Source organism: Toxorhynchites rutilus, chromosome 3, assembly GCF_029784135.1.
Source record: "Toxorhynchites rutilus septentrionalis strain SRP chromosome 3, ASM2978413v1, whole genome shotgun sequence".
NCBI classification, from domain to species: Eukaryota; Metazoa; Arthropoda; class Insecta; order Diptera; family Culicidae; genus Toxorhynchites; species Toxorhynchites rutilus.
In genome coordinates, this window is record NC_073746.1 from 113,137,302 (window position 1) to 113,155,029 (window position 17,728).

General features: G+C 38.1%; 2 protein-coding genes across 3 annotated transcripts; both read left to right on the top strand.

The window, feature by feature from the left end:
- The first annotated feature begins 158 nt into the window (after window positions 1-158).
- LOC129777565 (uncharacterized) lies at window positions 159-1,926 on the top strand. 2 transcript variants are annotated; one of them, XM_055783913.1, is made up of 2 exons: window positions 159-187; window positions 485-1,926. In XM_055783913.1, the coding sequence occupies exon 2, from the start codon at window positions 487-489 to the stop codon at window positions 1,831-1,833; it is 1,347 nt and encodes a 448-aa protein (XP_055639888.1). In that variant the 5' UTR covers window positions 159-187; window positions 485-486; the 3' UTR covers window positions 1,834-1,926. The 2 variants fall into 2 exon arrangements, with proteins under 2 accessions (XP_055639888.1, XP_055639889.1); XM_055783914.1 differs by having other exon boundaries at window positions 174-1,163; window positions 1,493-1,926.
- A 13,083-nt stretch (window positions 1,927-15,009) lies between these two features.
- LOC129773431 (probable cyclin-dependent serine/threonine-protein kinase DDB_G0292550) lies at window positions 15,010-15,945 on the top strand. The gene has a single exon (XM_055777039.1). The coding sequence runs from the start codon at window positions 15,010-15,012 to the stop codon at window positions 15,943-15,945; it is 936 nt and encodes a 311-aa protein (XP_055633014.1).
- Window positions 15,946-17,728: the final 1,783 nt, after the last annotated feature.

Sequence of the window (17,728 nt, forward strand, 5' to 3'; positions counted from 1 at the left end):
TGCGTTTGACAATCAGCTGTTGAGTTCAGCAAAGTTCGTTGAGAGACGGCTAAAAACTTAGGTTGGTGTCTGTGCTACGTGTACCATTGTATGCAACTTCAGTGCACGGGTTTGAGATATAGTTGAATACAATTTTGAGCTTATGCATCCAATGTAAACTGGTTCAAAAGGTTCCCGGAATAAATCGGTAAGTAAATGAAAGCAACAGTAATAACCGTAGAGAAAAAAGCATTATGTCACACAAGCCTACTAGAAATAGACTGACGTGAAAAATCGTAGTCATCGAATAAAGCACACTTTCAAAAAACAGCATGGGTATTACTGCTGCACGGAAAAAAAGATAATGTTTTTAATTACCCTCACATTCGCAGCAATACTCAAGTAGGCATCGAAAATTGTTAAACACGTTTTGTTCTTTCGGTCTCGGTTTTGTTTATAATCAGAAGTTCGAAGAATCTAACTTTTAATTTTTTTGATTTATAAGCAATGGAGCTTTCGACCAGTCAGAAAGACAACCGAGTTCTCATCTATAACGGTTTTGAGTATCTGTATGCTAAAACATTAAATGGAATAGATACATGGAAGTGCCGTGAAAATCGACAATCGAAGTGCCATTCCCGTATGAAGACAAGAAACAACGACATTATACAAGAGCCAAGTAGTCACAGTCATGATGCCTGTCCTCAAAAAGCTGAAGCAAACATCGCAAAAAGACGAATGGTAGAAGCCATGGCTGAAATAAATGCCACCGCCCGCAATGTTATTGGAGAGACATTGTCAAAACTAAGCACGGATGTAATTGCTTATCTGCCAAAGCAATCTTCCCTTGCTAGAACTCTTCGAAACCACCGAGTAATGAAGCACTTGCCAAATCCACCCACGGCAGATTTTGCAATTCCTGAGAAATACAGGGATCTTGTATTACACGACTCGGTATTAGACGGTTCAAATCGAATTTTAATATTAGGAGATCGAGATTTAATGGGCAAATTAAGTCAAGACACACTATTCGGCGACGGAACATTTGACAAAGCACCAAATATGTTTTACCAACTCTATACAGTCCATGCCAAAGTAGGAAATTCGTATCCACCATGTGTGTATATACTGCTGACGAAGAAAAATGAACAAACGTACTTGGAGATGTTTAATATTTTAAAAAGGTTAGTTCCGGATATGGCTCCTGAGAGGATACTTCTGGATTTTGAAAAGGCTTGTATGAATGCTGCGAGAATTGTTTTCCCGGAAACCGAAATTAAAGGTTGTTATTTTCATTTGTGCCAGAGCATTATAAGAAAAATTAATGCAGTTGGCCTAAAATCGGAATATGAATCAAATATTGATACAAGATTGAAGTTGAAGTCATTGGCAGCATTGTCGTTCGTTCCAAAAGAAGACGTACAAGATATTTTCAAAAGCCTTGCTAGTACTTTTCCTGATGAAGACAGATTCAACGAAGTTCTGTCCTATTTTTTTTCAACTTATATACAAGGTGCTGCCGGAAGAGGTCCACTATTTCATCCTCGAACATGGAACCACTACGATACAGCTCTCAATGAATCACCAAGGACTACTAATAGTTGCGAAGGATTTCACAATGCCCTCAATTCTATATTTCATTGCAGTCACCCAAGTGTGTGGACCCTTTTCGATGGATTGAGACGAGATTTAGCTTGTCACAAGCTTACATTAGTGAACTCTGAAACTAACCAACTGGAGCCTACTAAAAGGAAATACAGGAAACTTTACGCGATTGTAGCCAGTTCAGTAGAAAAATATCATGGAACAAAGGACAAGTTATCTTATTTAAGGAAAATAGCTAATATACAATAATTAATATTCCTCTTTATCAACTATTACAATGGACTTTTAATGAATTTTCGATATGAGGAAATATTACATTGTTCTTCGCAAAAATAAAAACATATGAATGATATCTATAATTTTATTTTACGTGACACTTCATATTCCTTTAATAACTCATAACTCATGATCGATTAGCCAATGTACTAAAATGTACAATGTAATGTACCGAAACCATCATCTTAACCCAAACTCAAAACGACATAAGATCATGTTCTCATTTAGTACTTCCTGTTATCCTGTTTTGTTCCGTGTTTTGACCTGCAATGAATATTTCAAAGAAAAAAGATACCGGGCAAACGTCATGTACTAGGTGAACGTATGCCGTCCGACGCTCGCTAAAGCTCGGTCGGACATTGCTAAAGGATCGTATCCTATGTTTCAAACTAACCGGGCAATCAGTGGAACACAGGTTTGCTTGCGAGACACCGCCGCTTCCGACGGCGGGTCGGCGGTGGACTCGGATTGCGTCATCTTGGCGGCATGGGCCGCCTCGATTCCTAATCCTCGTTAAATGGGGACTTCGTCCCCATTACATGAGCCTCAGAAGAAATTTCACTACGATAAATAAGTATTACAATTTACTAATAACAATAATATAAATATTACTCCACACTTCTAATTTTCTAATATTAAGATTACGCGCTAAACGATTTTTCCATATAGAAAATCTGCTACATGAACAAACCAACATTGTATTTTTTTTCGTTTGAAATAAATTAATAATAAAAATTGCGCTTTCTGCCGTGCAGAAATTATACCCATAATGTTTTTTCAGCGTGTGCTTCATTCGTTGACCACGATTTTTCACATCAGTCTATTTCTAATAGGCTTGCATGATATAAAGCTTTTTTCTCTGCGGTTGTTTCTGCTTTTTTCTTTTACTTGGCGATTTTTTCCGGTCACCGGTTCAAAATTATATGGGAAAGTCGGAAAAGATGGATACCTTTGTAAATTGCATTTTCATTTTGAATTTTAATGATGTACAAATATGCAATAGAGTGTATGAGTATCTTTGATATGGCACTTCAAAAATTCTAATTTTTCACCACAGCTAGGATTATTTTTAACTAATTTCAGTCTTCAGTAGGATCAAGAGCTAGTGCGACATTTTGTCGACCTAGATTCTATGGGAAGTCCATGACGTAGATCAGAAGATTGGCTTTAGAACTGACGAAAAAAACGGACTGAAGCATTCGTCCAACAAACCAACTCCTATAGCTCAGATGGCTGGAAATGTTAAGCGTTATCTGAATGCCCTACCTGTCAAGTTTTGATAGGCTCGATTTACGATTTCCCCAACACAGACTTGCAAGTGGGAATAACTTTTGTTCCCATCGAAGTATGTTCCCTAACACAGCCATCAAAACCAAGGTGCCAGGGGAAATTGGCATTGCAAATATAGTAGAACCCCGATGATCCGCGGTGTGAATTAATCACGACAGCGAGTTCCACAGTAAATTTAAAGAGGTTCTACTGTACATGCAAGTGGGGGGAACTTTTGTTCCCACCGAAATGTGTTCCCTAACACAGTCATCGAAACCAAGGTGCCTGGGGAAATTGGCATTGCAAATTCTGCTTGGCAAGAGCTACTGCCGCTATGTATTTTGATGTTTGACCGTTGTCATAAGGGACGAAATTTTGTGCTATATTGTGAGTAAATAATAGCGGAAGTTTTGGTGCATATAAAAAGTTTGCGGCCCTTGTTGATGCACGGTTGGAAATTTACCACGCAAATATGTGGATGAGTGAAGATTGTTCCCAAGTGTGATTTACGCTGCGATTCACCATCATCATATCTGCTCCAGTGATAATTGTGCACTACGGTTGGAATAGTGGTTAAATGCACAGATTTTTTGTGACACTGAGGAGGCGGAATAAAATCATAGTAGAACAAGTTTTGATGAAGGAAATAATTTTTGTTATAGTTGTACGATGATGAATTGTGACTTTTGAGTGCCAAAAAAAGAATTCCTGTGCAAGTGTGTTGAATGAGCGTTTTGTAATTTTTATCTCTATTTTGTTGAATGGATTTTTGTACAATTTTCGGTTCGTACATAAATCGTATACACAGTACAACCTTTTTCTGCTATTCCGTTCGCTTGTTAATTTTTTTCGAAAGGTTAGGCTTCGGCAATTGTGTGCTTATGGGTATGAGATTTTTATTTATATACATGTGTAATTCGTATAAACCGAAAGTGCGAATCAGAGGGAGAGTCTGAATTCACGGCGCAACGAAAGAAGTTGTGCTCAAGACCGCTCGGGCGCTTTAGTTGCCTATTGCACCGGTGGAGAACTCTATGAACATACCTGCAGGATGTTTTGAGTACGATTTTTTTCTGGCAGCATTAATGAAGAGTGTTTTACTGTTGGGACTTGGGAACTACTAGAGCTCACGAATCGAACCATGTGATATTAGAAATGAGGCGCAATTAAGACACAACGTCTTTATTACTTCTTTCATAAAATTACAATATCTATAATATTGTTTTACCCCATCTCTCTTTTCCTTTATTTATTTATATTTTTTATTCAGATGTATCGTGTGTGTGTGTGTTCATTACGCTTCCTGTCTGACTGCCTATCAGTGATTGATTTATTTCCATTATGTTCGCCCTAGTACTAGTACTGAGTCCTGAACGTGATGCGAGATGATAACATGACACGTCTAGCTCACAATAGTTCCGAGATTGAACAGTGTGTGTGTGTGTGTGTGTGTGTGTGTGTGTGTATACAGTAAATGATAAAAATGCTTACTTTCCGCGCGGGAGAACAATTTTCCCTCCCGATTTTTATTTTGCCAAACAAATAACCTTTGACGCAAAGTTTATGTCGGGAACCGTTGTTTTTGGATATATTGACTCAGAAAACATAAGTTACGGGCTAAAACAGTTCACAGCTTTTTATTTAGTTCTTTTTGTGTTACTTACGATAAAATATATATGTTTGTATGTGTGTGTATATATAAGGAATCGAACTAAAGTCTACAGGTCGAAAAGAGTAGAATCAAAAATACATAATGGTATTGCTGATTAAAAGTAAACAATAGAAAATAAATTGGACGATATCGTAGAGACGCTCAGATGTTCGTTTTTTTACATGTGTGATGGAGAGATAGAAAAGTGTTCAATTTAACGACAGAATGTGAGTTACAACAAACGCGAATGGTTTTCTCTACACTGCTGGGAAAAGTCTTGTTCGAGAGGTTGGCGGCGATTGAGATCTCGCCGGCCTGATTTGGTTTCTTAAGTTTTAACAGTACAAATCATTGTTTCATAACGTGCTGATTTTGCCGGTGTCTTGTATGTTTCGGAACGCGCAACGAAGGCAACAGAGATCATCCGAAGATGGCGCCGCCATCCTGCCGCCTGAAGAGGCAGCAGCTCGGAGTGGATGGATTTTTAGATCAACTAAGACATCACACGACTGCCGTTGTGCTGCGTAAGCGTTGTGATAATTTTTTTCTTCTTTCTTCCCTTTATCCGTATTGCTTTATTATGACTGCGACAAACTATCAATGTGCATCTATAATTTCTTCTATAGCTTCTAACCTGAATTGTGTTATGTTTTGGTGTATTAAACTCGCGACACGCGGAAGCAACCGTTTTGTGTTGTGAATTTATATGCGAGAAATTCTTCTACCGTTTTGTTAGTTACACCTTTTTCTGCGATTAGATGTTTAAGGGCCACTTTGAGATCGTTAGAAGAGAAATGTGACGCGTTGTTCCTAAAAGTAATAGTATTGTACCGAAGATCGTACGAACGATGAGTATGTGTTTGTGATACTACCTCATGATTTCTGGTTTTGGTATCTTCCTTCTTCATAAATGAAGTGAGTGATTTATTGCTGACTGAAATGACAAGGATATTTCGAAAAATTCCACCATTATTTCTCTCTTTTGCTAGTACAAGTAAATATCGCCAATATCTGCTCGTTTCATATACGTATGGTCATAAAAGTTTACTTATATAGTTTGTTCCAATGTAATAGCCCATGAGTAAACGTTCGACATCCCCATATGCAACAGTTTGTTGTTTGTTCTTTTTAAATATATTCCTCTGCGTGTGAGTGTGTTGATTTATGCATTTATGCAGTGTGCTTCTGTAAAATTATAGGTTTGATTTTTTCAGTACTCACATTTTAAACATTTTCATCAAATAAAGTAGTTTCATGAAGGAGAAATTGTATCGGAAATCAAAGTAATTCACTGAACAGCCACATTTTGTCCTCTTTGCCGACGTTTTTGGGCACCCTTATATTCGGTACACTCTTCTTACATAGCCTTTGTCGTTCTTATTTCGTTATTATTACTTTATATATTTTGATATATATTTACTGTGCCTTCGTTAATATTCTCTCATAGCGGTTGCTTGTTATTGTTTCCTGTTTTTTTTTCAGCGCTCCCACACTCGCCAAACGTCCGTCGTGATGATTATACATAACCAGCTTAATTGATTTAGAGAGGGGTGTGGTTGTGTATAAGTATGTGTATTTCATCTAACTAAACATAAATTATAACAGGGGTCTCAAAGGCGCGCCCATTCAGCCAGTGACGCCTCGTAGGATTTTCTTTTCTCTTGTGGCTTTTGGGATATTTTGCCGCACACTCAGAGGTGAAAAACTGCGGGGATTTGTTGCTCGTTGCTCCTGATTCTTGAGCGCAGAATGAACAAAAAAAAGTTAATATTTACGCTAAATAAATAGTTGCATCTTTCTCCTAATACGTTAAGGAACAAAACGGAATGCTGCTGCTATATATGGTTCGATCGCTGCACGCCGGTCGATTGTTTATGGCTCTTCTTTGTCTCCCGCGTTTACTTCTCTATTGTTTGTATGTGTATGTGAGCTTCAATAATGTATGTTTATGTAGGAATTGTCTAGTGTGACAATGGTAATATTTGGTTTCAGTTAATTCTGCACTAAAATACAATTACTCACGCGCTTATTTTGTTATTTCGCGCGTGCGTTCGAAAACTGTCGGCGATTTCTGGGTTCTAAAAAATAAAACTGTCTCTCTAATGGCTATTGTTTGTTTGGTTGGTTGGTATTATGGTTATTGTGCGGATTAGCGTGAATGTTTGTCTTATGAGAAAATTCGGTTGACGTAGAAGAACAGTACCCATTCATCTTTGTTTGTGATATCAGATAACAGCATATTATTATATTATGTTGACATGTTTGAACCAGTCGTGTAAAAAATTTTGACGTAGGACTACTTCTACATTTCTGTGCCGTAAGTTGTAAGTTTATAATTTCGAAAACGAGAATATTAAACTTAGGGTGTAAGGTTGTGAGCGTTCATAACTTTCTACCGGCTGAACAAAATATAATGATAATTAGTTCATTCAAAAGAGAAAAGATGTACGAGTGATGTTTGTTACTCATCTCCAAAACTGCTTTGAGCATATAGGTACCTGCTTGAAATTTTAACTCAGTCGTGATTGGTCAGCGGTTGATGCATTTCGTCAGCTGGCAGTCGACACTCATTAAAGGAACACGTTGTATTCGCATGCTTGACCAATATTTTGGCGAAAATGTTTAACTCCAAAAAGTCACAGGAGGGTTGTGTCCAAGACACGACCGCATAGTTGACGTAGGATTCCGTTAGGTTATCTGCTGCATGCTGATTTTGGATATGTTTGAAGAATTACATTGTTAAACTCTTCAATAATGATTTGCACAATTTTTCTCACCAGAAAAATTGTGCAAAAATAATTTCATTCATATTTTTTTATTTTCTGAATAAACCCATTTCCTTTTCGTTTTAAACCCAACGGAACACGATGCTGCATGCCTCAATGCAAATTTCAATTATGCTAACAGCACCCAATACGATATGTAGAGCATATGTGAAATCACTTTCTCGAATATTCCTTTATTTTTCCAATTTTGCTCGTCGCATTAACTTTCCTTGGGAGAAAAAAAAATCGTTTCATATTTCAAGTAATTCTTACACAATAGCTACCATACACAATTTTACACTTACAGTTGTGCTAAAAGTTTTGCGAAGCAACCAACATAAAAGTTCCAAATTTAAATTTTATATATATTCTATCAAGCATAAGTTCTATTCAGTTCATTGAAACATCATTCTTCAATCAACCCATCGAAAGATTTTTATTGGAACGGAAAAACACTCGTTCATCGCTCTCAACTTATTCGCCAGCACGTATGCAATCAGCAATGCCCATGCTAGTTACAATGAACACTATCCATTTGTGCGTGTCGTTAGTTAAAATATCGAGGGTATTTACATGCGGATTTCCCCCAGATACCTAGGATTTGAAATCTCTGTTAGGGAATACGTGTCGGTGGGAAAAAAGCTCCCCCTACTTTCATGTATCTGCAATGCCGATTTCCGCCAGGCAGCTTGGTTTTGAGTCTCTGTTAGGGACCCGCCGCATGTGTCGTCAATTTCGACCAATCAGAAGTAGGTATTTCCGTTGGGATATGGGTTGAGATTTTTCAATTGTTCGATAGTTAGTTTCATGACATATATTATTTTATTCAATGTAAAAAATTGTTATGGAGTGCCGAAATTGATTGACGCAAAAATCTCATCAATCGATCGTGAAATGACTGAGCAATAAGTATTTGAAATTGGACAATTTTCACGATGCGCTCCATTTTCGGTTTTCAATTTGTACCCCAATATGTTCCCGAAAGACGTAATCCTACGTCAAAAGTTTTGTGGAAAAGGAGTCTTCGTAGCCTCATTGGTTGCGAGTTCGCTTACTAAGCGATCGATCGTGAGCTCAAAACTCAGGACCCCCAATTGACCATCTTTTTGTTGTTATAGAATAACTAAGTCAACACAACAATCATCAGCGATGTAGATCGATCCACGGTCGAATGAAGATCGATTCATCCGTACAAGCTTTGCTTGAGCTGTTGTGCTATCATATCCAACTGTCCGGATGGAAGAACAGAAGGAATGCTGCTACGTCTAAAAGGATACTGTGTAATGTATCATATTCAATGGAACAGCAGGAATACTCTTACGCCTGAAAATCGTTACCGCGTAATGTACAATTTATATATACGATAAAACATGTAACATGACTATAATTAAAATCCAGCTCTGTTACAGCTAATATGCTAATGATCCTAAATAAATAAACAAGTGAAATAAAAAGCCACAGGAGGGTTGTGTTCAAGACACGACCGCAGAGTTGACGTAGGATTCCGTTAGGTTATCTGCTGCATGCTGATTTTGGATATGTTTGAAGAATTACATTGTTAAACTCTTCGATAATGATTTGGGTCTGTTTGGTCTGGTTGTTAGGTATTGTTTGTTCACTCCGCCAGTGTCCATAACCGAGTGATAGTGATAGAAGGATGGTGAATAGTCATTAGATGGTGCGTATCACGTACCAAAGCCGCCCTCTGTTGTTCTGGACGAGATGGCTCCTGTGTTATGTATGGATGAAATAAAGAAAAAAAAAGCTCATCAATGTAATATAGGATAATTATCATTATCGAACACAAGTTTTCTCACTAGAAAAAAGTGGTAATTTCATTTATAATTTTTTATTCTCTGGATGTTTATTCAATCCATTTTCTTTTCGTTTTAAACCCAACGGAACACGACGCTACATGCCTCAATGCGATTTTCAATTGGGCTAACAGCACCAAATACGATATGTAGAGCATATGTGAAACCACTTTTTCGAATACTCCTTCATTTTTTTACAGTTGTACTAAAAGTTTCACAATACATAATCGGTCATTGATATGAAATTTCACGAAGCTACCAACATAAAAGTTCCAAATTTAAATTTTATTTATATTCTATCAAGCATAAGTTCTATTCAGTTCATTGAAACATCATTCTTCAAACAACCCATAGAAAGATTTTTATTGGAACGAAAATAACAAAAAAGAAACACTCGTTCATCGCTCCCAACTTATTCGGCAGCACGTATGCAATCAGCAATGTCCACGCTAGATACAATGAGCACTATCCATTTGTGTGCGTCGTTAGTTAAACTATCGACCACGAGGGTATTTACATGCGGATTTCCCCCAGACACCTTGGATTTGAAATCTCTGTTAGGGAATACATGTCGGTGGGAAAAAAAGCTCCGCCTTCATTCATGTATCTGCAATGCCGATTTCCCTCAGGCAGCTTGGTTTTGATGTCTATGTTAGGGACCCGCCGCATGTGTCGTCAATTTTCAATTGTTCGATAGTTAGTTTCATGACATATATTATTTTCTTCAATCTGAAAAATTGTTATGGAATGCCGAAATTGATTGACGCAAAAATCTCATCAATCCATCATGAAATGACTTAGCAATAAGCATTTGAAATTGGACAATATTCTCGGTGCGCTCGATTTTCGATTTTCAATTTGTACCTCAATATGTTCCCGAAAAACGTAATCCAACGTCAAAAACTTTGTGCACAATGGGAATCCCATTCACAAACAATACAATAAAGAATATTCGATTACTAATTCTATATCAACATTGCCATCATTTGAAGAAAGATAAAACTTATCGAAACGTATTGAACGGTTTATTGAATGGCTATATAAGCATCATGTGCTACAATTCCGCCTAAAAGCGTATTGAACGGTTTATTGAATGGCTATATAAGCATCATGTGCTACAATTCCGCCTAAAAGCAGAATTGGAATTGGAGAATTGGAAGATTTCTTCGCTAATAAGCTAAAGGGGTTATGTCTGATACACATACCGAATAGCTGACGTAGGATTATATTTCGATATTCGCTATTACTTATTCCAACCTACTCGTAGCGAATTTTCTCTCGCTCGGGAAATAATTGATTGGTTTATATATTATAGTATATATACTTTATTTATTTATTTATATATAAAGATTGTTCGTTTCCAACCTCGAAAAAGGTTTGATCAATCAAGTCCTGGAATTGAACCCACGGTCGTTCGCCTCATAAGTGGATGCACAATCTTTGGGCTATAGAGAACCCCTGGGTTGGGCGCGAAAGTCCCTCCACGATGCTAGAATTAGTTGTTCTTGTTAAGGAAACACGTGCCGTTCTGCACTAATGTATTCGAACCATATTCTCTCGCTCGAATAAAAGATCGCTCATTTGTTCTCAAAAATGGTAATGCGTGCGTGGTGAACGATGTTAATTGAACGAAGGAGCCGTAGAAGCGTTTTCCAACAGTAATCCAGATCCTCTCTTCGGGGATACGGTATTCATAAATTATAAGAACTATGGAACAAGTGCATTGGAGATCACGAAGAATTAAAAACCATAATTTGTTTTTTGTTTTATCTAACGATAAAATTCATTGCACAACCTGATTGTTGTATAAGCATCCTGTACTAAAATTTCGTCTAGAAGCACATATTCTGGAAATTTGGAGGATTTCTTTGCTAAAAAGCTGAAGGAGTTATGTCCGATACACAACCGCATAATGGACGTAGGATTATACTTCGATATTGACGTTGGATTACGTCTTTCGGGAACATATTGGGGTACAAATTGTAAATCGAGAATCGAGCACATCGCGAAAATTGTCCAATTTCAAACGCTTATTGCTCAGTCATTTCATGATGGATTGATTAAATTTTTGCGTCAATCGATTTCGGCACTCCATAACAATTTTTTATATTGAATAAAATAATATATATCATTAAACTAACTATCAAACAATTGAAAAATCTCAATACCTATTATAACGGAAATACCCACTTCTGATTGGTCGAAATTGACGACACATGCGGCGGTTCCCTAACAGAGACATCAAAACCAAGCTGCCTAGGGGAAATCGGCATTGCAAATACATGAAAGTAGGGAGAGCTTTTGCTCCCGCCGAGATGTGTTCCCAAACAGAGACATCAAAACCAAGCTGCCTGATGGAAATCGGCATTGCAAATACATGAAAGTCAGGGGCATTTTTATATTACAAGTAAGAAGAGTGATACGATTAATTCTAGCAAATAAAATTTAAATTTGGAACTTCAATGTTGGTTGCTTCGTGAAACTCCATATCAATGTATGATCGTGTATTGTGAAAAAATTAGCACAAGGGTAGGTGTAAAATTGTATACGATAGCCGTTGTGTTAACCCTTTCCCGTACAACATAGTGTCTCACTACATATAGTGCATATAGCATTAGGTATTGTTAGTCCAATTAAAATTCACATTGGGTTGAATAAACAATCAGAAAGTAAAAATTATAAAAGAAAATTATAATTATATATATTTTCGCTATATTAAAGTAACATGTTTTTACTGATAATAAAAATTGATAATTGTGTTCGGTATTAATAATTAACTTATATTACATTGGTGATTTTTTGTCTTTATTTCATCAATACATATCACAAGAGGCATCTCGTCTAGGATTATAAAGGCCGGTTCTCATCATATCTCGTTCCACTTCGGTATCCTTTATCTGATACGCACCATCCAACGACTGTTTATCATCCTTCTGTCATCATTACCCGTGAAACACTGGTGGAATGAACAAATACCCAACAACCAAACAAAACGGCCCTTTTCATGTCCACCTAATCATTATCAAAGAGTTTAACGATGTAATTATCCAAAATCAACAGATAACCTAACGGAATCCTACGTCAATTATGCGGTCGTGTCTCGGACACAACCCTCCTGTGACTTTTTTTTGCCGTTACTTATTCCAATCTACCCGTAGCGAACTCATTCATATTCTCTCGCTCGGGTAATAATGGTTTGGTTTATATATTATAGAGGTTCCCACGGTCGTTCGCCTCATAAGAGGAGGCCCAACGTGGTGCGAAACACTCAGAGTGGTGCGAAAGTCCCACCACGATGCTAGCTTTAGTAGTCCTTGTTAGGGAAACACGTGCCGTTCTGTTCAAATGTATTCGAAACATTTTCTCTCGCTTTCTTGTTTCATTTACCGATAAAATTTATTGCACAACCTGATTGCTGTATACGCATCGTTTACCAAAAACTCGTCCAGAATCATAAAAGTATCACTGCAAGTGCAAAATTCAATCATAGAAAATTACAAGATAGGTTTATAATCTCGCAAAACTGCTTAAAAATTTAATGTAGACCCTTTGGCAGTGAAAGAAATCTCCAACAGTTTAGTTCTGTTGTTGACAGAGCTGTGTAATATGATCACGCTTAAACCCAACTCATCAATATTCAAGGCCTCTAAGGCAATAAACCACCCCCGAGGGCGCTGGGCGATATAAACATAAAATGTGATACGATACCCGAGCCAGCAATCTGGCCCAAGGGTTCGTTTACTATTTATGATTGTATAACTCGACGCGCACCAAGGGCAGCGGCGAGTTTGTCTTCCTTCCGCCCCGCTGCGAGTTTAGCTAGCAGCAGAAATTTAACCAAACATGTGGCGCGCATCCGGCACACATGTTTCAGCACTTTCTTTTCCTATTTACTTTGACCCACAAAGAAGTGCTTTCTCTCTCTCTCCGAAGAACGCGTCTGACCAAGGCCATCACAGCCCACTCTAACTGCTGGTGCGATGCTCCGCCCAGCATAATTTGTAAATATTCTGTGTAGAGTTTAAGCCTATTTTTGTAAACTAGTATTTAAGCCCCGAGAGTCTTTTCTTTGGACACAGATGTCAGTTGACAGAATACAGTAGAGAGGCGACGCTTGTACGAATAGCGTTTGTGTTTATTAATTTACCAAATCCGAAAGTCGACGCCACTGAATGGCGTAAGTTCCTTCTTCACGTTTACATGGCGACCAGTGACACCGAGTCACGAGTGAACCGACAGATCCGATGCTGTTATCGCGTATTAAAGTGAATTTAAACGCAGAGTTTAGAGCCTACTGAGCAGAGGCAATGGTGAACTGCAAAGTTTAAAGCCTTTTAAAAACAAGAAGAAGAAGAAGCCTACTGTTGTGTTGTGTTGTGTGTGTTAGGTCCCAACCAACCGGGTACGGTGTGAATATGAATCATTTAAGCTAAGAAAAATTCGCTAAATGAACTTTTAAACCAACCGGACGCAGTGCAAGTGTGAATAAATTGAGTAACGAAACATTCAGCGAAAAGATGGTGAAAGTGAAAATCGGCAAAGCGGGGAAGAAATTGGACCCCAGCGGAAACTATTGAAGCCGTTTACGAAAAATTAGAATCGCAGACACAAGTGAAATCGTGAAGCTGACAGTAGCCACCTGGCCAACCAGGATAAATAGCAGTTACAAGCCAAGCAGTATTTCAAAAAAAAAAAAAAAATGAACATCGATTTGGATCCAACTGGACACCCCTGAGATCTGACGGACGCAGAGGCACCCACGCCCCCCCCCACCCCCGAGAAGAGGACACTTGCGGAGAAAACGTGGCGTAAGTCAGACTCGAGTTAGTCTAATCCTTTTATATACGGATATCATGTAATAAATTTATAGTCGAGGCACAAAATATTTTTTATCGTAATACCCACGCGGCAGTAGGAATAGGTAGTAGGAATTAGAAAAAAAAAAAAAAAGCAATTACAATACCCACAAAATTGGTTTTACATATGTACCGTTGAAAATGGGGTTATTTAATACCAAACCCGTTAGTAACACGGGCGACGCTCAAATCCAAATTTTAAATCACCTAGAGAACCACAGTGTAATGCACGAAGCTCAAGGAGCGATTATCTGCGTCACACTTGCCCTCATATCCATACTACTAATTTCGAAAATATACAAAGCATATAAGGCATGCATGAATGCACATGCTATGCAAGCGGCAAAAGCTCACGCAGCCGTAGTCGACACCGTCTAAAAGAATTCGAAAATTTTAAAACATGCGTTCGAACGCAGCCTCAGCATAATAAATTCTTTACCGATAACCATTTTTCCTTGTCTCCTTGAATGGACGAAGTAACAAAGCTCATCCAATTGAATATACAAAAACTAAAACATATACACCTGACTATACAACAGGAACTGGTCAGAAAACTAAGGAAAAGTACTTTAGCCAAACGCCTCACGGAAGCGGAAGCGCTCGTGAAACAGATTAAAAAATTGTCGTCTACGTTACTAGACACAACCCACGGCTCAGAAATCATAAAAATAACCGAAAAGGCGGACCAACTTTTGAACGCAATTAAGGCGTCAATCGAAAAGGGTAGACCAAGAACACTCAAGGAAATTGCGCTAGCCGTCCTATTTTGCCTCAGGTTACAAAGAAAACCGAAAATGGCTAGCATACTCGAAATAATCAAGACTACATCGTCTATAGTTCCGCAATTCGACGGAAACATAGACAAACTGAAAGCCTTCGCTGACGCTTTAAACTTGGTGAAAACATTTGAAACACCGGAAAACAAAGCAACCATAATTAACGTCATACTAACCAAACTAGAGGGACGGGCGAGAAATGCCTTCACTGAAACACCGACATCGGTGAGCGAGATAAGCAAAATTTTAAAAGCTAAAATAACGACCAGCCCACCGGAACAAGTTCTAGCTAAAATGGCTAACTTGAAACAAAACGGTGGAATCGAACAATTTTGCCTGGATTTAGAAAAATTGGTGTTCAGTTTGGAAACAGCGTACACCGCTAAAGAAATTCCGCCCCAAGTTGCCAAATCTATGGCAAACAAAGAAGGCGTCAAACATTTAGCCGGAGGGTTAAAAAACGAAAAAACCTCGCTCATCATAAGAGCAGGGAATTTCAATTCATACTCCGACGCGATGACTAAAGCGTTGGAGGAAAACTTAAATAATGCGAGCGCATCAGTATTTGCATACTCGCAAACCAACAGAAACGCCAACCGTTTCAACAACAACGTTGACACACATTATAATAATTACAGGCGCAGGCCAAACGACTTCCATAACCGCGGTAGAAACCAAAACAATTTCAACCGCAACAATTTCAACCAAAATAATTTTCAAAACCAACCGCGTAATAACTATAACCGTTTTGGCCAGCAAAACCAAGTTCGAGACCAATTCTCAAACATAAACCCACAGCGAAATAACAACAACAACAATAGGCGGAATACAAATTTTAACCGCCCTCAGCAATACATCCGCCTAACGGGAAACGAGTCACAACCGACGGACGCCCTCCAGTCCGAACCGGCATTGACATTGGAGGAAAACAAACATTACGGAGACCAACATTAAATATTTTTAAATGCGACGTGAATTGTTCAATGTTCGTTACACTATACTTACAAATGTCAAGCAAACCATGTATATTAATAATTGATACAGGCGCTGACATCTCAATAGTAAAAGAAGAAAAAATTAACGGAAAACAATTAATACACCCCGGAAATAGATGCATTATTAATGGAGTTACGGAGGGAAAGACCGAATCCATAGCGAGCACAAATACAAATATCATTTTTGACGATATCCAAATTCCACACCAATTTCAAATCGTCAACAACAAGTTTCCTATAATTGCAGATGGCATTTTAGGCAGAGATTTCCTCACCAAATATGAATGTAACCTATGCCTCAAAACATGGCTAATGACCTTCAACTATGAAAACACCAAAATTGAAATTCCGATTCAAGATAGCTGGGAAAACAATTACATTATTCCCCCTAGATGCCAAATTATAAAACACTTCCCGTCACTCAACCTAAACGATGATGCCCTTGTGATCGCACAAGAAATCAAACCAGGCATTTTTTGCGCAAACACAATAATAAACCCAAACTCACAATTCATTACAATAATTAACACAAATACCACACCAACATCAATCCCAAAAACCTTTGCCCCCACCACTATCCCCCTTAAAGAATACACCATAAATCACATTACAACGGAATTAGGAGAAAACCCAAAAGGTAGACACGAGAAACTGATTAAGGAACTCAATTTGAATCATACACCCCAACATGCCCAGGAGAAATTAACAGAATTATGCACTAAATACAACGACATTTTTGCACTAGAAGACGACATATTGACAACCAACAACTTCTACAAGCAAACCATTCACCTTCAAGACAAGACACCCGTTTACATAAAGAATTATCGAACCCCGGAAGCACAAATTTCAGAAATAAATAACCAAATCAGCCACATGCTAAATAACAAAATAATCCAAAATTCCACCTCACCATACAATTCTCCCATCCTCTTAGTCCCAAAGAAATCAAATACTCAAGATAAAAAATGGCGATTAGTGGTTGACTTTCGACAACTAAATAAAAAGATAACCCCAGATAAATTCCCCCTACCAAGAATCGACGAAATCCTCGATCATTTGGGCAGAGCCAAATATTTTACAACCCTAGATTTAATGTCAGGTTTCCACCAAATCGAACTTGACGAAAAATCAAAAAAGTACACAGCATTTTCGACCTCTAACGGCCACTACGAATTCAATAGGTTACCATTCGGTCTAAATATATCACCAAATAGCTTTCAGAGAATGATGTCCATAGCACTTAGCGGACTCCCACCTGAATGTGCATTCCTTTACATCGACGACATCATCGTCGTCGGCTGCTCAATAAACCATCACCTTATTAACTTGGAAAACGTTTTCAAACAATTACAAAACTACAACTTAAAATTAAATCCCAAAAAATGCTCCTTCTTCAGACCAGACGTAACATATCTAGGTCACAACATTTCAGCGGCAGGTATACAGCCCGACCAATCTAAGTTTTCAGCGGTAACAAACTACCCCACACCATCATCAGCAGATGAAGTGAGGCGTTTTGTTGCCTTTTGCAACTATTACCGGAGGTTCATACAAAATTTCGCAGAAATAGCGTACCCATTAAACAAATTGCTCAGAAAAAACGCAAAATTTGATTGGTCTCCCGAATGCCAAAATGCATTCAATAAATTGAAAAACGAACTTATCTCACCAAAAGTTCTCAAATTCCCCGATTTCACACAAGAATTCACCCTAATAACCGATGCTTCAAAAATAGCATG

What these genes read in the sequence shown, in the direction of transcription:
- LOC129777565 (XM_055783913.1), top strand. Translation starts at nt 487, where the DNA reads ATGGAGCTTTCGACCAGTCAGAAAGACAACCGAGTTCTCATCTATAAC.
- LOC129773431 (XM_055777039.1), top strand. Translation starts at nt 15,010, where the DNA reads ATGGCTAGCATACTCGAAATAATCAAGACTACATCGTCTATAGTTCCG.